At 36.5% G+C, this 22,372-nt stretch overlaps 1 protein-coding gene across 2 annotated transcripts; it reads left to right on the top strand.

Annotated features, from left to right (window-relative positions):
* The first annotated feature begins 3,060 nt into the window (after positions 1-3,060).
* Positions 3,061-19,664, top strand: LOC114479732 (arylsulfatase I-like). Of its 2 annotated transcripts, XM_028473567.1 has the most exons (12): positions 3,061-3,261; positions 3,406-3,452; positions 6,630-6,789; positions 9,368-9,507; positions 10,792-10,941; positions 12,529-12,603; positions 12,668-12,842; positions 13,644-13,880; positions 13,951-14,097; positions 16,012-16,189; positions 17,187-17,698; positions 18,879-19,664. In XM_028473567.1, the coding sequence occupies exons 3-12, from the start codon at positions 6,646-6,648 to the stop codon at positions 19,299-19,301; spliced, it is 2,181 nt and encodes a 726-aa protein (XP_028329368.1). In that variant the 5' UTR covers positions 3,061-3,261; positions 3,406-3,452; positions 6,630-6,645; the 3' UTR covers positions 19,302-19,664. The 2 variants fall into 2 exon arrangements, with proteins under 2 accessions (XP_028329368.1, XP_028329367.1); XM_028473566.1 differs by lacking the exon at positions 3,406-3,452.
* The last annotated feature ends 2,708 nt before the right edge of the window (positions 19,665-22,372 follow it).

Genomic DNA, 22,372 nt, shown 5'->3' with positions numbered 1-22,372 from the left:
TAGGTCAGTCATTGGTCAGTTTAGGTCGCATGACTAAGACTAAACCTTACCGTAAACCTAAACCTAACCCTTTTAATAACCCTAACCTAACCCTAAAAATGGTTGTGATATTGGGTTATAACCTATCCCTATCCCTAAACCCACCCCTTACCCAAAACCTAAACCTTACCCTAAACCTAACCCTAAGAATTGTTGGGATATTGGGTGATAACCCATCCCTAAGACTAAACCTAACCATTACCCTAAACCTAACCCTAAGAATTGTTGGGATATTGGGTTATAACCCATCCCTAAGCCTAAACCTAACCCTAAGAATTGTTGGGATATTGGGTTATAACCTATCCCTAAGCCTAAACCTAAACCTAACCCTTACCCTAAACCTAACCCTAAGAATTGTTGGGATATTGGGTTATAACCTATCCCTAAGACTAAACCTAAACCTTACCCTAAACCTAACCCTAAGAATTGTTGGGATATTGGGTTATAACCCATTACTAAGCCTAAACCTAACCCTTACCCTAAACCTAACCCTAAGAATTGTTGGGATATTGGGTTATAACCCATCCCTAAGCCTAAACCTAACCCTTACCCTAAACCTAACCCTAAGAATTGTTGGGATATTGGGTTATAACCTATCCCTAAGACTAAACCTAACCATTACCCTAAACCTAACCCTAAGAATTGTTGGGATATTGGGTTATAACCCATCCCTAAGCCTAAACCTAACCCTAATAATTGTTGGGATATTGGGTTATAACCTATCACTAAGCCTAAACCTAAACCTAACCCTTACCCTAAACCTAACCCTAAGAATTGTTGGGATATTGGGTTATAACCTATCCCTAAGCCTAAACCTAAACCTAACCCTTACCCTAAACCTAACCCTAAGAATTGTTGGGATATTGGGTTATAACCCATCCCTAAGCCTAAACCTAACCCTAAGAATTGTTGGGATATTGGGTTATAACCTATCACTAAGCCTAAACCTAAACCTAACCCTTACCCTAAACCTAACCCTAAGAATTGTTGGGATATTGGGTCATAACCTATCCCTAAGCCTAAACCTAAACCTAACCCTTACCCGAAACCTAACCCAAAGAATTGTTGGGATATTGGGTTATAACCTATCCCTAACTTCGGAAACCGTACCAATAGCACCAGGGGTTGTCCGTACGCCAACCAGACACTTTCTTCCCAAAACCTGGCCACAACCAAGAGGTCACATTGCCAGATGTCAGCCAAGGACAAATAGATATGGCACCTTATATATGGGCCACTTTTGGCTCACATCCAGATTTGTCAACACTAACTTGCCATAATTCAGCCAAAACTGGCCCAAATAGGTTTCAAGATACATAACTAGCCCCCATTTGCAGCATCATACAGTATGTGGGCCACTCTTGGCTCACATCTATTCTGTACGGGCCAGAAGAATACTAAAAGTGCCAGATCATTGCAAGATGTGGCCCACATCCGTATGCTATCTGGGTATGGATCAAATTCAGATTATTTTGGACTGAAACCTTCTGACCTGAAAGTCATGATAAGAGGTTACATTAATTTGTAATATAGTATTTGGAGTAGTAAACAGATCTGTTGTTTCAGGATATTTGTTAAGTTAGGTGGTATCCGGGATTTTTCTTTTATTAGTTAAATGGTCCTTAGTCTGAAAAGGTTTAACAAATAATTGATAGTATATCTGAAGGCCTACTATATATAGTTTTGGGGAGTGGCAGATGGTTTTTCTCTGACTCTGATCTCACACAAACTGTAAAACACTGTAATCATCAGATTTCACACTAAATACTTTAAATCCATTTAACACCAGTCCGACTGTTGTAATTAAATATGTATCAGATTTCTTTGCACTAAGTTGCACAGATTTACTCAAAATCACCGGATGTTGTGATTCACCTTCAAAATAATAGATCAAATACGTCTGTATTTAGTTTGCGTGACTGATCAAACTCCAAAAAATTTAAATAAAAGCATACAATGATTTTTCACAATATTTGTTTTAATAATGCTTAACCTAAAAAGGAGTTTCTTAATTTTAATATAAATGAGAAATAGTGTAAAAACAGAGAGAAAATACCCCAATGATAACAGGTTTCCTATCAATAGTTATTGAGCTGGAATATTAAATGAAGAATCATTCAGGTTTTAAGCAGTAACTACATAATGGCCGTGAATGTGTGTTAGAGCTGTAGACAACAAAACGGCACAAGCACCGAAAACAAAATAATTATATAAAATTAACCTTTTTAACTTTCTTTTAATTTGCAAACAAACAAACAAAAAACCCTACATTTATATTTCACACTATTATAGTAATTTGAAATAAAAATCTATATATCATTATTATTATTGCATAAGGCTTAGTAGGGATGGAAATAGATGGAAAATAAAAATCCACTTTTATTATTTTTTCTTTCATATCAACAATAGGATGGGCTCACTATAACAATACCGTATCACAGAATTTTTCAAACTTGGGCTCGTGACCCCATGTGGGGTTGCCTGAAATTTAAACGGGGCCACCTGGAATTTGTTAACATAATTATTGATTGAAAAATATATATAAATATATTTTAACTATTATTGATTTTCAAGTTAAAACACAAGACACAATCTTAAACAACTGTGTGCTAAACCTTCACTTTCTCAAATATGAATCAAGTTCAAATAAAATGCAGTATAAAGAGAAGAAGAAAGAAAAAAAAAAAAAAAAAAAAAACATACACAGTATAATAAACATGATCAAAACATAAACTCCTCGAAAAAATTATTTGGGGTCGCCAGAAATTTTGGGATATAAAAATGGGGTCACAATTAAAAAAAAGGTGAACTCAGTGTAACATCCCATCCCTAGTATCTATTTGTAATCATATACTGTGTTAACTGCAAGTGGACAAAATCCTAAATTCAAACCAAACATTGCTAAATTAATAAATAAATAAATCTCAACATGTGCTACAACTAATATCCACGTCTTTGACGTTGTCGTTTCACGCTTTATTTTGGCGGGTCAGGGCGGAAGTGTGATCCGTGCCACTAACGGCAGCCTGACACCGCCTGTGTGAAGACGTCCAGGCTGAAGAAAGGAAGCTCTCATGAAAAGTGGAGGGTTTAGTGCCAGAGCTGCAGCACAAACACTGTTTGTCCGAATGAAGAAGGAGCCAAGGCGGGAAGAATGAACTGAACAGAGCGGAGAGAAAGACGGTGGACGGAGCCGTTCACCTCCATTGATCCCGTATCGAGGTATTGATTCTGCCAACTACACAATGAAAAAGGGGGAAAAAAGTATTTTCTTTATGATATTTACACTCGTATTTACTAAGACATAATTTCTATAATACGACTGACACTAGACAGTCTCCTTCTTTCCCTGGAATCTCCTCAAAGTAAAGCTGGAAGTTAAACTGGCGGAGCGATTGCTTCACACCTAAAAGGTAAACGAGTCAGACGTCATCATCATCATTTCTTTGTTCTTTTTTTAAAAAAAAAGGCGATAATTGAAATCTTAAATAAAATTTCAATTGTTCTAAAATTAGAACACTGGCTAAAATTATTACCAAAAAAAAAAAAGTCTGAATAATTAATGTTTTATTACAGTGTCAGCTTAAATTACTTGGATGTATATTAAAAAAAAATGTGAAATTCCTTTTAATAAAAAGTTGGGGAAAAAAATAAAATAAAAAAAAATAAAAAAGTTGTGATAATGGAGAGATTTTAAATGTTCAGCTTCAAACATGAACATAAAGTGTAATAATACACATTTAAAGTGAATTCCCGTTAGAATATACTAGTGCAGTTCCCGTAGGAAGTATGTGATGCTATAGGAAAGTGGGAGGTTAAGTAGCTTTTTCATGGATGGCCAAATGAGGTTGTTTGAAGGTGGTACATCAGGGACATTTAGGTTTGTTGTGAAATGTGTTGAGTGATAACTATTGTGTTTTCATATATTTTGGCTTTTAGCAAGGACACTGTAGGGAGTTGAACCCCATATGATCCAATTCTAGTTTGTTGTCCTCGCGGATCCGGATCTCCTCTGACAGGAACAGTCTCGGTCCGGACTCGTTTAGTGTCATTAATCCACAACAGTCAGTTTAGATGCACACGGAATTTGTAAAACATTTATGAAAAAATGTATTAACGGTATCATTGCAGTCCAAACAAATCCGACGTCGCAGCAGCCATGTTGAAAGTCTCAGCTCTGTCTGTCCCTGAACCACTGATATAATTGAGCCACTGACAGACAGACAGATTCCTATAGGTTGATAGATAAGGAAAGAGTTTAATATTTCAGATTTTTGAGCTTTAATCAATAATTATATCAGAATTCACTAAAATATGCAGAGTGCAATTTGTCCTTAAAATGTTTTAATAATTTGAAAATGGTAGATTTTTTTTTCCCTTTTTAGGTAAATTACGAATTGTTTCTATTGAGCATAATACTTTCTGTGTGCTGCTGTTGGAACGATCATTGTATTGCAACTTCCTGTAACAGATGACGCGTGGATAGTAATGCTAGTTCTTTCTAACAAACAAATGGTAATAATGTAATTTTTTTTTTTTTACTTTTTATTTTTTTTTAATAAAAAAATCATATTTTATATGTTTTTGTAATCTCTGCGACGCTGAAAAAAGTAGCAAGCGGGTCAGAAACTGGATGGATGGATATTTATATAATGTCAGATAACTGTAAACAGATTGTAGGTATCAAATAATTACAATTGTGTACGATGTCTAAGGCTCTTATTGTGAAAGGCTGAAAGCAGATGTTGGTGTTCTGTGTCAATCAACGCTCATCATTAAAAAAACAAAAAACAAATATATAAAAACATTATGGTTTTTTGTTTGTTTCCTTTTTACTTGTTTATTACACAGGAAGTTGCACCTTTAAACAGGAAGTAGCCACATCGACAGCGCACAGCACAGGGACCTCCAGTGCAATATATTGGAGCATCAGTGGATGGGATTTAATTGTCCTGAACATTTTAATAATAATTGATTTGTTCCACATTTGGGAAACATTTTACAGGCCAAGTCAACATCTTAAACTAGTTGCTTTGTTCCTCAAACTAATCTGAAAGTATTTCTGCTGCGTGGGAACTGTGGTGGAAAAAAGGGAGTGCAAACAAGAACTCGTGGCCCAAACAAACTTAGTCCTGAAAGTATTGCAGAAAGAACGTCTTTTACCAGTGCTAGTCGTTCATTTTCACTCTCTTTGCTTGGCTGGAAGAAGTTCAGGTGCTGCAGGAGGACTTATTTAAGCGTAATGTCCCAATACATCAAATTATTATTATTATTATTGCACACACTCTGTATCCTGCACTAGCTCTGAATTCACAAGCCTTGATTTATTGTCCTCAGGTGAGATAATATTTCAGGATATATTTGGACAAACTTTATCCATTACGGCAGGGGACGGGGTGTCCATCTCATTTTAGTTCAGATCTCAAGCGTGTCACAGATTTTATGCAGGAAAATGTGAAATTTCAACATTATTGTGCCCTAGTTTGCACTTCTACGTACACATAAAATACAAAATATGTAAGAAAGTGACCATATGCATCAATAAGTGACACATATGAGTCCCAACAGGGTCTTCACTTGGAATGTCCTAGTTTTTGTGACAATTTTTTAGTTATTTAATAAAAATATGATGTCATCATTTGAACAAAATTGAAGGATTTTGTAAGAATTTTGTGTTTTTTCCAACTGTTATAATAACTGCAATAGTGTGATATAAGCACTGGGAAAACTCTGAGTTAGGGCTGCTTAATTATAGAAAAAATAATAATCACAATTATTTTAGCCATAATTGAAATCACGATTATTCAAACAATTATTTGTCAACCAAAAAGTTTTTGTTGTTGTTGTTGTTGTTGTGCAAAACAATGTCAAATATATACTTTAAACATGAATTAAATCCTTCAAACCCTAAAATGAATAATGTTCACTTTTGCGCAAAACAAATCAGTTCTTGCACGTGACGTTCCCGTACAAGAGAGTTTGACTGGTTTACCAAGCGTTTACATACGTTTTTATGTTATTTAGCAAATACAACAGGTAAAATAAATTTTTTTTTTTTTTTTTTTTTGTCCATTATGTTGTTTTTGTAATCGTTGGGGGTAATAATCAAAATGGTAATCAAATTTCGATTAATTGCACAGCCCTAACACCTGCAAATATTGTTGAGTTTCTCTGTCATTTTTACATTCTTCTGCGGGCCAAAGTGGATGCTCCAAAGGGCCGGTTTTGGCCCCTGGGCCATGAGTTTGACACGTGTATTACGGTAAAATTGCTGCTTTTCTCGATTACTTCTCAACATCTGTCTCATATTTCCGTCACAGCTGTACACTCCAGAATTGCAAAAGTTGCACATTCAGATTCCTGTGTGTCTCGTGACATCACACCTAATAATCATTTCATTCCTTTTCTTTGGTGAGATTCAGAGAGAAGGATTGTAATTGGTTGAGGGAATAAAAGTCAAGCCCTCCTCAGAGTTGGAGCTCGTCCACTCATTGGACACGTTTGGATGACACACACGGCCCAGTTGGCACGTTTGTGTGAAATTCAACCTCTTTGGGGAGTTCAGTGTTCATTGATGTTGCTTCCTGCAGGACTGCAGCTGCAAACATGCAGACTCTGGCCGTGCTGAGCGTCCTGCTCAGCCTTCACTGTCTGCCAGCGCACAGAGCCAAACTACAGCCTGAGAGGGACGGGGCCACGCAGAAGAACAACAACCAACCGCACATCGTATTCATCCTCATCGACGATCAGGTCTGAGTCAAGAATAAGAATTCTTTTTGAACAATTTGAACCTATTTCCCTTTTTTCTCTAACAACACCAAACTTGTCATATTTGAACCTATTTTCATCACTTTTTCTTGCCATATTTCTGTTCCTTTTAATACACATTTGCTATATTACTCCCATTTCTGCCACTTCTCCATCAAATTCCAATGCCTTTTCTGCACATTTTTTTCCACTTTCAAGACATTTTCAGCACTTATAAACCCTTTCCACCTACCGTTATTGTCACTTTTAACCTCTTTTCACCATATTAAATGTTTATTTTTGACAATTTATCCTCATTTACAATATATCATGCCCATTTTTTGCCAGTGTAAACTAATTGTTCCAATTATGACACTTAGAAAGTGTAATTTGCAACTTTTAACCAATTTCTGTGGTTTTTGAAATCCCATTTCACCAACTTTTCCATGACTATATACTAGTGTGCAAATAATAACAAACTTCCTGGATAACAGTGGATATTAATCAGATAAATAAATACATGTGGTTATCACAGATTCATTGAACGATGGACCATCATTTTACTGACTTTATGGATGGACCCCGAAAATCTCTCCCCTTTTATTCCCCCTTATAGATGACCCTGTCTCCAAATGACTGTTCTTCAATGTTCATGTCTGTGTTCAACCACCTTCAGCTACAGTGGGGGTCCCCGGGCTCTGGAAGCTTATTTTTGTGGGGTCGCGGGCTGAAAAGGTTGAGAACCATTAACTTAGTTCACCAGAAACATCCTCTACTTTATTTCTCTTGACCATTTTAGAGCATTTTAATTTATTATACACATCAATACAACCTTTTGAAATTAAACTTAAATGACCCTACTCATCAATAGAAGTGCAAGAAATCACAGAAATCAAGATTTAAAAAAATGATAGAATGAATGAATATCCAAAGATTGTTTCCTGTTTGGACTGAAGCTGTTGTTGTTATGGGAAGTTTTTAACTTTGTGTTGAAAAAAGAAGCATTTTTAAAGTTTTTTAAAGAAGAGGAACTGTAAAGGCTACAGAAAGTATGGGAATGTGCGAAAGTGGAAGAAAGCTTTTTGAAGTCGTAAACATACATTTATTGGAAAATGGAAAACTGGATTTAAAATGTAATCTGGGAGAAGGAGCCCTGGTTATTACATCTCGTATGTAATTAATGTTCTCTATTATAGAACGGCATTGTTTTCTGCATAAAATGCTAAATATTCCTCCACTCGTAAAAAAATACATTATTTGAATATGCATGACAGCAAAATTGATACAGTCTTGTTTCAGATTTTTTATTAGTTTTCTATCACCATCAAACTATCAGCATTAGACAAGTTAGACGAGGAAATGCACAAGGTAGGAAAGGAAAAAATGATGAAAAACTGAGTTTTATAAAAAATCTGATTTGATTTTTGCACATTGCATTGTGGGATGTTGGGGAGACGGGTGCATATAAGTGTTTTTACTTCATTCTGATGTCGCAGGGAATACTTTTCGGAAGAAAAATGCCTTAAGAGAATGACTTCCTCCTCGTCTGGTGAAGAAACACAAGAAATCACAATAAGAATGAAGTTATATCACTTCCATGCATCCATCCACAGGAGTCCACATCCCACAATGCAATGCGGGAAACTTTTCCAACATTATCAGTATGAGTGTTTACAGTGGCGCAATTTCAGCCTTTTACATCTTTATTTTTGAGCAAATGATCTCCATTTAACTTAGATTTTGATCAGATAAATACTGTACATCGTGTAAGGCTACACTTTATTAGCTTGAATAAGGTGTCATGAAGGCTGTCATTTGCTAAATTATGACACCTTTAGAGCTATGTTGGCATTTTTTTGTGTTATGTAGAGGGATCTAGTGTGGTTAGGTACGGTTAGGGGAATGAACAACACATAATGACAGCCTTCATGACACCTTATTCATGCTAATGGCAGCCTTATGTATAAAACGTCAAGTAAAGTATTAACAAAAGTTTTTGTCTTTAAATATCAACACTAAACGAACACTAAATATCTCAATGGTTTGTCTTAAAAACACAAGGATTATATAAACTGGATGATAAGAAAGTTCTTGAAAAAACGTAAGAGATTAAAGATTAAAAAAAAAATCCAAAATATTTGTTGTGTAAATGTATTTTTCTTATGTATTGCGTAAAGTATTTTTGCCCTCAAACTGCCTGATCATTTTCTTCTCATGAATTGATAAATTTATTCCTTGTTGAATGATTTCAGCATTTAAAATGTGTTTGCAATTATTCAGTCTTGTTTTTCTTGTCTACTTTAAACTTAGTTGTATGTTTAAGATTAAAAAAAGATCAATAAATCAAACGATAAAATCCATCTGCAGCAGCAGCTCACATCTGCACCTGATTACCTTGACCTCCCAAAGGTTTGTTAGTTTACTGTAGGGTTACTCCTCCTGGTGGTCGCCCATGTAACCATAAACCCAAACCTCGCTCATACACACACCAAAGGAATGGGGATTGTGTAATTCTCGCGGTCACGCTGCCAAACGTTGCTGCACTTTTTCTTCTCTGAAGCCTTGTGTGATCGTCCAACAGGGCTTCAACGACATCGGCTACCACAACCCCACCATCAAGACTCCCACACTGGACAAACTGGCAGCAGAGGGCGTGAGGTTGGAGAACTACTACGTTCAGCCCATCTGCACGCCCTCACGCAGTCAGCTGCTCACCGGCAGGTAGAGATCACACACACCTGAGCCACATTATTAGCACACACACACACACTTCACTTTCACTTTTAAAACTGATCACCACGAACGAGTTGAGACAGTGAAAGCTGCAAACATGCAAACAATAAGTCCAACAAATCAAATTGAAAACACCTTCATTTAGCGGATGAAGATGTGATGAACTGGGAAAACACACACAGTCTGGTTTAGATTGGGTTGTCAGCACTGGAACTAGTTTAAAGCTTGGAGTCCTGCCTTCAGTTTGAGGATGAACATGTGTGTGATACAGCCTGGGGCGACACAGGGGCTTTAGGGCCGATAGTACCAATATCAGGGTTTTAAAAAGCCGATATCTGATGTATTTGTCGATATCCCATATATGTTATAAGAACATTGATATAAACAGGACATATACTGTACATGAACATAAATTCTTAAATCATTCAAGACAAACAAGCAAAACTCTATGAATTTAAAATAAGGAACTAATTACTAAGTTAGTAACACTGCCATCAACATAAGACAGGGTTTTTCAACCTTGGGGTCGTGACCCCATGTGGGTCGCCTGAAATGTCTAGGAAGAATAAAATTGAATAAAAACTGATTAAAATTATATATATATATATATATATATATATATATATATTTTTTTTTTTTTTTTTGTATAAATTTTTTAAATAAATGTAAATAAATAAATAAAAATACGAAATATCACAGAAATATACAGTGCAGGAAGAGGCAGAAAACACACACAATCTCAAAGGATTGTATTCTGTACTTTCTCCAATATGAATCTAGTTTAAATAAAATGCAGTATAAAAATATCTGCGCTATAACAAACATGACCTAAAAACTAATTTCAGAGGGAAATTACTGTATAAAAATGGGGGTAACGACAAGAAAAATGTTGGGAACCACTAACATAAGGACTGTGAAGCCACTGATAAAAAAAAAAGAAAAGGCAAACTTGTGAAAACTGAATTTCCATGATTCAATGTAAAACAAATATTCAATGTTAAAGTTCAATCCTAAACAGTAAACAAGGATACATAAATAAAAAAAATCCAAATGTAACTGGAAACAATGATCTAGTGACTTCTCCCAGTGTTGTCATTTTCTAATCATTACTGCAAATTCAAACGAGGCAACTTATAATGCAGAAAGCACGGAGAGACAGAATCTCCATGCTGCAAAAATTAAAAAAAAACATGAAAAAAACCAAAACATCAGTTCCGTATTATAGCCTGACTGATGGTGATTACATCACATGTGGTTTTCGTTCTCTCTGAGGTATCAGATCCATACAGGACTGCAGCACTCCATTATCAGACCCAGACAGCCCAGCTGTTTGCCCTCACACATGGACACTCTACCAGAGAGGCTGCAGGAGGCTGGGTACTCCACACACATGGTGGGGAAGTGGCATCTGGGCTTCTACAGGTGAGACGGGGCCTGTGCACGTAGCAGTTTATGTGTGTGTGTGTGTGTGTGGCTTACACGTTAGATTATTAGGGCCACAGAAGAAAAAAAAAAATATTTGGAGGCTCAAAAAAACAAAAGCGCTATTGCACTTCACAAAAAAAGTCAAAAATCAAAGTCGAGAGTTTTTTTTGGGGGTAAAAAAAAAAGGTGAAAATCAATGTCAATATTTTTTAGGGCCACTGAAGAAAAAAATATCTGAGGTAAAAAAAAAAAAATTCATGCACTTCAAGAAATAAGTCAGAAATTGATGTCAACTGTTTGTGTCAGGCGGTTTATACTTTAGAATAATTACAGATGACAGACGTTAGTATGATGGTCAGTATCCCCGCCTGTCACGTGGGAGCCCAGGGTTAAATTACATCATTATTCATCCTATGCTGTTTTCCTTTATTTATAGAACATGTCATTTGTTTGGATTACCTTTCCAGGAACAGGCATTTTGTACTAATAGTCAGCATAATGAAAAAAAAAAAAGTTGACATCAATTTTCAACTTTTTTCTTGAAGGACATGATTTTTTTTTTTTTTAAATTTATTTATTTTTACCTCCAACAGTTTTTTTTTCTCCTTCTTTTCCGTCTCCACACACCTGGCCAAAAGTATCAGTAACTGAGTATTGAGCTCACTGACTCTCTGTTATGGCTTCTCCTAATGTTCAAACCAAGCTTTGTGTGTTCGGACACCTCAAACAGTGTTTAATGTGTGTGTGCATAATGTTCAACATTCTGTGGGAATTGCTTGGATTTGTCTGACATGGATTTTATTTTTAGATGCGACACATCTACTTTGATTGGATTTTACTTGATGTGTCATTTGTATCAATGTCATTCATCCGAAAGAAGACACACGACAAAACATATTAAAAGGATGTAGAAATATGCATTCATTTATTTGGTTTCGGGCAAGGCCGTCAAACTCATTTTCACCCAGGGGCAAAATATGGACCAGTCTGATCTCAAGTGAGATTTAAGACGGGAAAACAAGCAATTTTAACATAAATGTGCCCTCGTTTGCAGTTCCAGCTATAAATGATACATAAAGTATTTAAAGCACGACAATATCTAATCAATACGTGACAGATATCAGTCCCTGCAGGATCTTTACTTCAACATTTCCTTGATTTTGTGACCAATTCTTCTTAATAATTTTGTGGAAAAAATTCAGGAAAATTGAAGGACTTTGAAAAAATTGAAAGATCTTTCAACAATAACATAAAAAAAAAATAATAATAATAATAATAACAAAAATGACTGCCATCATGTGATGTAAGCATGGGAAAACTGTGAGCTCTGCAAATATTGTTGAGATTGATTTAATTTGTATATGTCAACAACTGATTCAGATGTGTTTTCTTTTATTATTATTATTATTATCATTTTTACTTTCTCCTATGGGCCGAATTGGATGCTTTGAAGGGCTGGATTTGGGCCGACGGGTTTAGGGGGTTCTGCTGGTCTTTGAAGAAAAACACATTCTTCTTCTGCCATAAAAACTATAGCTACAGCTATCTCTGGCCTCCACCCATAAAATCATTTCTCGTCTTTAGGAAGTCGTGTCTTCCCACCAGAAAAGGGTTCGACTCCTTCTTTGGATCTTTAACCGGCAGCGTGGATTACTACAGGTGAGTGACCAGCGTCTGCTCTGCTCATCACTTCACTATCACACAATTCTCCGCCTGTGTTTAGCTACGGATCGTGTGACGGCCCAGGGTTGTGTGGCTACGACCTGCATGAAGGTGAAGGTGTGGCGTGGGGTCAGGAAGGGAAATACTCCACCACACTGTTCACACAGAGAGCACGAAAGATCCTGGAGAGTCACGACCCCAACGAGAGGCCCCTTTTTCTGCTGCTGTCTCTGCAGGTGCCTGAGCTCATACGACGCACGCACACACACACACACACACACACACACAAATGTGAAATTATTCAGAGAGCTGCAAATGGAAACAACAACACATAGTTTTATCATTTACGAAAATAGCAGCCCCTAAACAAACATAGAACACAAAAACTAAAACAAAGTGAGTTCAAAAATGCACAAAATGTGAAGAAAAGTCTTAAAACCTGAAAAATATTACTCTGAAAACACACAAAAGGAGAACCAAAATACACAAAATGACAGTACAATTACACAAAATGAGAGAAAATAAACAAAATACACAAAACGAGAAAAATATTACTCTGAAAACACACAAAACGAGAACCAAAATACAGTAAAAATGAGAGAAAATACACAAAATGAAAGCACAATTTCACAAAATAACAAGATACACAAAATGAGAAAAACGTTACTCTGAAAACACAAAATACACAAAATTACAACACAATTACACAAAATGTGACTCTTAAAACACAAAACAAGAAAAAAATACACATTTAGAACAAAAATACATTAAATGACTGAAAATACACAAAATGATACATAAATATACAAGATTACAGCACAATGACTCCAAAAAACAATGAAAAATGACAGGAAACCACACAAAATGAAAAAAAAAAAACCCACACAACCCCTTCTTTGTTATTTCCTGTGTTAATGGTCAGACTGGTCTTAATGCTGACTTGGCTGTTGATGATCAGACAATCACATCTTTGTGTCCCTGCTGTGATAGAACTTGCCCATCTCAGACTATTAATGTGGTAATAAATGTTGCCGCAGGCCGTCCACACGCCGCTCCAGCCTCCTAAGTCCTACATCTACCCCTACCGAGACATGGCCAACGTGGCCAGAAGAAAGTTTGCTGCCATGGTTTCCACTGTGGACGAGGCCGTCCGTAACGTCACTTACGACCTCAGAAAGTTGGGATACTACCGCAACAGCATCATCATCTACTCCACTGACAACGGAGCCCAGCCCTTCACAGGAGGGAGCAACTGGCCCCTACGAGGCCGCAAGGTAGAAAAGATCAGATCTACTCACCACTTCCTTGTGAATTCTAGTTTTTAAACCCACTTCCTGTGTTTAGGGCACTTACTGGGAAGGTGGCGTCCGTGGAGTGGCCTTCGTACACAGTCCTCTGTTAAAACGCAGGAGACGAGTTTCCAAGGATCTCTTTCACATCACAGACTGGTTTCCCACGTTGGTCGGACTGGCAGGAGGGAATATCAGCCAGGTCAGTGCGGATTAGTTCACCATCATCATCCTCACTACTCTCCTCATAGAGCTGGAGGAAAGACTGATGTCAGCGTGAAGTGTCAGCACTCATCCAGCATTGAGATAATCATTCTTTATTCTCATCTTACACTTTCATTTGAGTTAAATTTGTTTTTGTGTTTCTTGGGAAAACAAAGTGTTAATTCTGGACTTGAATGTAACAAAAACAATCAGCTCTTACTTACATGTGCATGAATTACATCTTGATACATTTTAAGTGCATTGAATCTACAAAGTGGCCAATGAGGAACTTTGCAGAATTGTACATAAGCGTACATAAACTAATCTGATTCAGGTCCACCTCAGTAGGTACAGTAGATCAATAGAAACTAATCTGATACTTAGAATGAGTGCATGTGCTTATCTTTTATGGTCATTTAACATTTCTTGACTCTTTCGGCTCCAATAAACACAAAGTCTGGCCAAATGTTTTATTTAACCTGAGAGATATGCCTTTTTTATTTCCATATTCTCCGTACGTAAAGGTTTCCCAACCAGATTAAAGACGATGCTAAACGTGGCCAAAACACTTTAAAAAGTGGCTTCATTTAAAAGCTTCTGTTGTAGCCTGGCAGAATTGTCCAAAATATTTTTACTTCTGGAAGAAAGCATGGAAATTTGTACATGGGGGTTATGGAGTATGATGAATCTATCATTAATGGAATCCACGCTGGCAAACCAACGCTTCCCAATCAAAATCAAGAAATCTAAGATGGCCACCATCCATACTGCCAATTTGGATATTTTGTCATAACTTTGGTTCTATTTGACATAGAAGCACATGATCCCAGTGGCAAATTTCAGGTTTTCAGGGTCAAGGAATTCAACAATATATCTTTACATACTGTAAATTGTGCTCAGAGCAAGATCCAAGATGGCCGCCACTCGTATTGCGAATTTCAATCTGAACATAACTTCGGTTCTGTTTGACGAAGAAACGTCATCCTTGTGGCAAAATGTAGGTTTTTTTCATCTTAATATTGCTAGATATATGCTGGGCTATTGTTTTAAACAGCTGACATATGTCAGCATTATTTAAGAAATATGAAGGGAGGTACTTTTGATAGTAAAAAACACAGCTGTAGCATTTAAAATAACCCTGTTTTTCCAGCCATTGTAAAAGATCCCAGCAGGTTCATCCCTGAAAGATCCCTAAAATATTTTTAAAAATGAAGTCGGGATTGGATCTTAAAGACATGGTGGGTTTGACTGTGGAGAAAACTTTATCAAGCATCTCAACATCAACCAGGACAAAACTGTTGTTTCCTCAGGTAAAGATAGACACTCAGGACTGTTAAAAACCATGTTACAATAAAATATTACATCAAATAGTGTCGTTCTTATCTCTGAAGTGGACTACAAAATGCTCACATAGGGTCTCTGTGAACTGTTAAAATCAGGTTTACATAAATTATCAATGGTAGAAAATAAAACTTTTGGGTTATTGTTGTGCTTGGTTATTATGTTTGTAAAGTATGAATTTATTGTATTTCTAACGGCTTTGTTGTACGATTTTAACTGTTTACGGATAATTTGTTGGTTAATTATTGTTTTGTTATTTCTCCACCTTCTTTCAGCCACCCTACATCTTTGTTCTAGCCTGTTCAGTTCCTCATTTCTCCATGGTGCTTTACGGTTTTTTTGTTTTTGTCACAAGTGGGGCCACAGAATCTAGACACTGAAGTTTACTGTTCAAATTATCCACGATCAAATCACAGGGGGAAGGTAAAACAGGCAGTGGATATTTGTTTAAAACCTCGTTAAAGTTTGCAGCCCCTTCAGTCGTGATGTAGCACCTCCCTCCTCGCTGTTCTGTTTAATGAAGGTGTGCTGTCGTCTTTAACAAGACGTTTTGTGTTTGCCTCCCTCTCAGAGCCAGGGACTGGACGGTTATGACGTCTGGCCCGCCCTCAGTGAGGGGAGGGAGTCGCCCCGAAAGGAGATTTTGCACAACATCGACCCACTTCACCAAACCAGAGTGAAACCAAGCCAGGGCGTGAGAGCAGAGGGATCGTCTGGAGGCTGGCAGAACTTAAAGAAGACCAAGAAACGTGAGCAAAGAGAATCAGGAAAGGGACAAGGATTCTGCTGCATTGTTTTTAATAGCCAGGTTTGACCCTCCATCCATATTCACTGGGATTGAACATCACCTTAAGCCATTCACAGAACCACAGTGAATACAAAAAACTAAAACAATGAGAGTCCAAAAACCAAAAAAATCTTCAAACCTGACAGGAAATACACAAAATGAAAAAAAATATGACTGAAAACACACCAAAACAAGAAAAAAATACACAAAAATGGCAGAAAATGGACAAAATAATGAAAAAAAACCACAAAAACAAAACTGAATACACAAAATGATATAAATAGTAATTACACAAAACGACAACAGAATTACACTAAAAACACACAAAATGAAAACAATTCAGGTCTTAAGTTGATTTCTAGATTATATAAGGACTTTCAAGAGACTAAAATGGTAAATACTGATTATATAATACAAAAATGTAAAAGAGAATCAAATAATTTAATTTTGGATCAGATTTGGCAAAAACATTGCGCCTTTCAGTGGAAAATCACTAGTTCAAACTTATGGAGATGTTTCGGCTGGAAGAGCCTTTGTAGACACTTCATTATTCCAGTTCAGAGTTCACATTACTCTGGCACCACAAAATATACAACATTAAAAATAAATTACTCCAAAAACACACACATAAATCTATAAACACAAAATGAAAACAAAAATGACGAGGAAAACACACAAAATGAAAAAAAAAAAAATACACAAAATTAAAACGAAATTACTCCAAAAGCGTACAAAATTACTCTATAAACACAAAAAATTAAAAGAAAAATGACAGGGAAAATACACAAAATAAAAATAAAAAATGTCACAAAATTAAAACTTAATTGCTCCAAAAAAACACAAAATTGATGGCGAAAAATACACAAAATGAAAAAGAAATTGAAATGTTTAAGCTAATGCCGACAAGATCTGATTTTTTTTTAAATTTGACAATATTTTTATTTTCCTTGTACTGGCAGTGAACGCCTCCAAAAACTCTGCTTTAAAGAAGCCAAAGAAGAAGAAAAAGAAGAAGGTCCTGAAACTCAAACCAAAACAAAAGTCTGCGTTCAAGTTAAAGAACACTAAGAAACATCAGAGCTTTTCCTTTCCAGTTGCTCAGACCAAATCCAAACCTGTTCCCACACCAAAGCAGAAGCTCCTCCCTAAATCAGCACCCAAAGCCAAGCTCCGCCTCCTGTCAAAGAGCCACTCCAGTGACGCCCCAACACTATTGATTACGCCACATCCCCAATCACGAATGAAGACAAAGTCCAGAAGACATTTATCACAGAATCAAAACTTGTCTCAGTCCACATCCACTAAGTTCCTGAAACGACGCACTAAATCCCAACCCAGGCATGCAAACATGAAGGCACCCCCACTTAAACTCTACCCAGTGTGGGACGCTTCAGTCCAGGCAGCCATCAGGGTTGGAGACTGGAAGCTGCTGACAGGAGATCCAGGCCATGGGGACTGGGTTCCTCCACAGGTGACACAAAGCACTGGGGTCCATTATAGTTGTAATCAGATATTTTCTGGCCGTTCTGCTATGTATTAGCTTTTTCTAACTTTTTAAACTATTTAACTTTCCATTTTCAACGTTTTAAACCCCCAACCTAAAACTTCAGCTAATTTTAACCTTTAACATGTTTAGCTGTTTGTTCACTTTCAGCTAACACCTTCAACACATTCAACGTTTTCAACCTAATTAAACCTTTTTCATCCTTATTGCTAATGTTCAGCTAATGCTAGGTTAGTGCTAATGTTAGATTAATGCTAACGTTAGGTTAATGTCAACACTAGGCTAATGCTAACATTAAGCTAGGTTAGTGCTAATGCTATTGCTAACTCAAGGCTAATGCTAACTTTAGGCTATTGCAGTGCTACGCGGGCCAACACCTGCATCCTCACTTGCATTTTCTTCAGGAAATGTAAATATTCCAGTTGTAAGTGTAATGGAAAACATGTTGCTGTTGTAATCATAATTGAGTTCAAATAATCAGCTTTGTAGTTGTAATTGTCATGGAAATGATATAAAAAATACAATTCAATTGAATGCAAAACTGGGGAATCATGTTAAGAGTTCTATGGCTTATATACAAATATGTTTCATTCCAAATTTTCCCACTACCTGTCAGTTCTCTTGAGGATGAAAAAAAAAAAAATGAAAATAAATTAAAAAAATACGCTTAAATTGAGGAGTATACTGACAGAAAAAAGGCTCAGACACCCACAGCAAAGACATTAATATCAATATTTTTATGGATAAGGTAGTCTAACAAGGAAACCATGAGATGAAAAACAAATTAGATAATAGATAATATTTTTTAATGTATTTTACAGCTGATTTAAGACATGGGTTAAACTGACTTGTTAGCATAAGAGATGCTAACAGAAAGCTAACACAAGAGGAAGGTTAAGTTTAATGGGATTATTTATTAAAGGCTTAATAATTGCGATTAATTGTAATTGAACTTTAGCAATTGAGAACATAATTGTAATAGAATTTTAGTGGAAATATAATTAATATAATCATAATTTAGTTGTAATTGAACATGGATAATTGAAGATGTAATTGTAATTGAAAAAATGTCATTGACCCATACCCTGCCGCCAACTTGCTTTGCTTCTCTTCAAAATGAAACCTTTTGTTCATATTTGATCTGCAGATACTCCCCACGCTGCCCGGCTTCTGGTGGAACCTGGAGCGCTCTCCCTCGGTGCTCCGCATGTCTCACCCCCACAAAAACATCTGGCTCTTCAACATCACAGGCGACCCGTACGAGCGACACGACCTGGCTGAGCAGGAACCAGATGTGGTGCAACAGCTTCTGGAACGCCTGGCCCACTACAACCAAACGGCTGTGCCGGTTTACTTCCCACCGGACGACCCGCGAGCAAACCCCAGTCAGCACGAAGGAGCGTGGGTGCCCTGGGCCGAGGAAGAGGAGGAAGACGAGGACAAATACCGAGGAGTTTACAAGAAAGTCAGAGAAAGCAAAAAGAAAAGGAAGAAGACAAAGTGTCGACTGTCCAAGCTGCAGTCATTTTTCCAGAGACTGAACACTGGGATGATGTCCAATCGGATTTGAGACATGGGAAATAATGCCTGGGTGGAACTTCCAGCTGTGAAAGACTATAAAACATTCAGCCTCGCACCTGAACTTTATTACAAACTACATCAAATAGAATGTAGAGCTATTATGAATCATTTTCCACTCTCACAGATACAGTACATTCCACTTCCCGTACACTGACCAATGACAGTTTCTGATACGAGGACTGCAACTGTTAATCAGAATTTTTTTTTGTTTTTGCTCCAATCTTGAAAAAGTCCCTCAATGTGTCGACCAGAGCCAAAAAACTTCAGAATGAAGCGACTCGCACAGGTGTTAAAGAATGTTTACATCATTGTGACTTTTTCAAATTAAAAGTGTGGGATCACCACAGTTACACACAGCTTTGTTGTGTTTTTCTGTGTCGTTTTTAGCCTAATATACAACCAGCACCTTTAGTACTTATAATATTTCATAAATATTTAAATATTAAATGTACTTACAGGACAGGCAGGTATAGGTATCAGTTAGTTTTGTTGATTAAAATGTATCATCATATGGACACATCAAAGCAATCAGTAGATGCTTTGATGCTTTCCATATGAAAGAGCTCGTAGGGATACCAGTATATCAAAGCAATTAGTAGATGCTTTCCACATGAAAGAGCTTGTAGGGATATCGGTACAACAAAGCAAACAGCAGATGCTTTGATGCTTTCCATATGAAAGAGCTCGTAGGGATACCGGTACATCAAAGCAAACAGCAGATGCTTTGACGCTTTCCATATGAAAGAGCTAGTAGGGATACCGGTGTATCAAAGCAATCAGTAGATGCTTTGATGCTTTCCTTATGAAAGAGCTCGTAGGGATACTGGTACAACATTAAAGCAAACAGTAGATGCCTACACACTTGCTGGACTCAGTTTTTGTCTGCATTTTTTTTTTTTATTGCCAATGAGACTATGAATAATAATATAAAAAAAAAATACATGTGAACAAAAACTATATCAAGAATATATTGATATTTTGTTAACTAATAAAAACAAAACAATAATGGGATGAAACCCAATCAGAAGTAATTTTATTTTTTCGAACGTACCCAATTAAAGCTACTTTTGTTGTGTGGAAGGCGGGACATGCCAGTAAGTTATCCAATAAAATGTAAGACAGCTCGTGGTTTCACACAATAATCACATAAAACGTTTGTGTGGTTACAAACATGAATACCATCACATGTCAGGTTGATAAATTGTTACTGAATGCATAAACTCTTTATGTTTTATAATTTAGTCTACAAAATCTGACTAAAATCTTCGCCATTTATCTGACTAAAACTATACTATAAAATAGTCCTGACGACTACATTTTGACTAAAAATCAGCTGTATTTTAATCAAAGTACTATGACTAACTAAAAATTTGCTGTCAAAATTAACACATATGCTCAAGATTACAGGATATCAACAATGCTAATGAATTAAGAAATTCAGCCTGTTCAAAAGACAAAATGTTAAAATATACGACAAACATTTCAGCACATTAACTGCAGAACTGACCTCACAGTGAAAAGGCCTCACATGAAAAATAAAGTTTTGGTCACAAAATATTAAGTGTCGAGTCTGACTCGTATAGACTCAAATGTGCAACTACTTGATTTGGCCGCTAGGCGGTGCCACAGTTCCATAGTCCTGCAGTCGAGGGTTCAAAATAGGTTTGAAATTAAATTATTGAAATCATTGTTAGATAGACATACAAAACATCTGGGCTAAGTTCAATTCCATCATTAGGTTTAAAAAATATATTATTGATCCTTAGCTCAGGGCTTCTAGACATTCTGGCTGACTTTAGTTTTTATTATCAGCAGAACATAGAAACACTTAATGGTTGGATGGCGATATTACTTGAACCACAGTCAAGAATAAGTTGACATGGATGTCTTCACTACTACTTTTGTGTAACGTGCTGTTTTAATGATGATTTCCCATCATCCTGCACTAGCAGCTTTCCACAGCTGATTGTATTGGATCTGATTTTTGCAGCAGGTTCTATTACAAATCAAGACAATAAACATTCCTGTACTCCAGTCTGTTAAATACCTACTCCTGATACATCAGTGACTTCTACTGAATCACATTCTTACAGCCGTGAACTTGAATCTAAAAAGCTGTAGGTGGGAGAAGGTGAGATGCTGTACCATCTGCCCCATAAAGGACTGAACCTCTCCCTATGGGTGGCACTGAGATGGCCCAGTGAGGGCGTCAATGCTTAAACTGAATTTATTTTTTTCATGGGGAAAAAAAAAAAAAAAAAGTATCTTTTATACAGTTTACTGCTTATATAAAAGGTGATCACTTGAATGACTTGTGAATCAAATTCAGCAACAAACATGTTTAAACAGAAAAAGATTGTGTTTAAAGTCACATTATCTCTGTATTGCTTCAATCCATCCATACCTGTTCCGATGGCGTTTCCCTGAAGGATGGTTCCTATCAGACAGTGCAGACTGGTCCTGGAGAGCTCCTGTTCTGCATGTTTTAGATGTCAAACTGCTCTAACACACCTGATTTCAAATCATTTCAAAAAACAATAACCATCTTATAATCAGATCTACTCCATGACGCTCCTTAGATTAATTTATGGTAAAGTAGATAGCACATTTCTCTTTATATAACTGTGGTTAAAATTGGTTTGTATAATTAATGTAAAATATTCAATCCACGATTCTTTGGTGCAGTTTGGTTCCTAAATGGTTAATCGTCCAACAATATTTTTTTTCATATGTAGAAAACAGACAACTCTACGTTTGAGTTTACAATGAAGACATATTGTCGTAAAGTGTGTGCAAGAGGAGCAAAATCAAAAACAGCTGATCATTCTCATGATACATGACGCAAGTGTTATTTTGAAGAAATATTTTGCAACATATTTTGGGGATGTTGTTTCTCAGCTGTGCTACATTCAAACTGAAAAGTCTGAACACACATTAGGAAAGAAAAATAAGGAAAAGAAAAGTGATATTAAATACTAAACAGATTGAACGAAACAGAAACAAAAAAAAAAAAAAAACAATACTAATGATTGTGATAGGATTGTGTCACAGACAAAAAAC

This window comes from Gouania willdenowi, chromosome 17 (genome assembly GCF_900634775.1).
Source record: "Gouania willdenowi chromosome 17, fGouWil2.1, whole genome shotgun sequence".
In the NCBI taxonomy this organism is placed as follows: Eukaryota; Metazoa; Chordata; class Actinopteri; order Blenniiformes; family Gobiesocidae; genus Gouania; species Gouania willdenowi.
Note: the sequence above shows the minus strand (reverse complement) of the source record. Positions and strands in the feature narration are given on the sequence as shown.

Excerpts from the sequence above, each read along its gene's own strand:
- LOC114479732 (XM_028473566.1), top strand. The coding sequence starts at position 6,646 with ATGCAGACTCTGGCCGTGCTGAGCGTCCTGCTCAGCCTTCACTGTCTG. Across the intron at positions 9,508-10,791 it reads AGTCAGCTGCTCACCGGCAG|GTATCAGATCCATACAGGAC; the intron begins GTAGAGATCACA and ends GTTCTCTCTGAG. Across the intron at positions 12,843-13,643 it reads TTCTGCTGCTGTCTCTGCAG|GCCGTCCACACGCCGCTCCA; the intron begins GTGCCTGAGCTC and ends ATGTTGCCGCAG.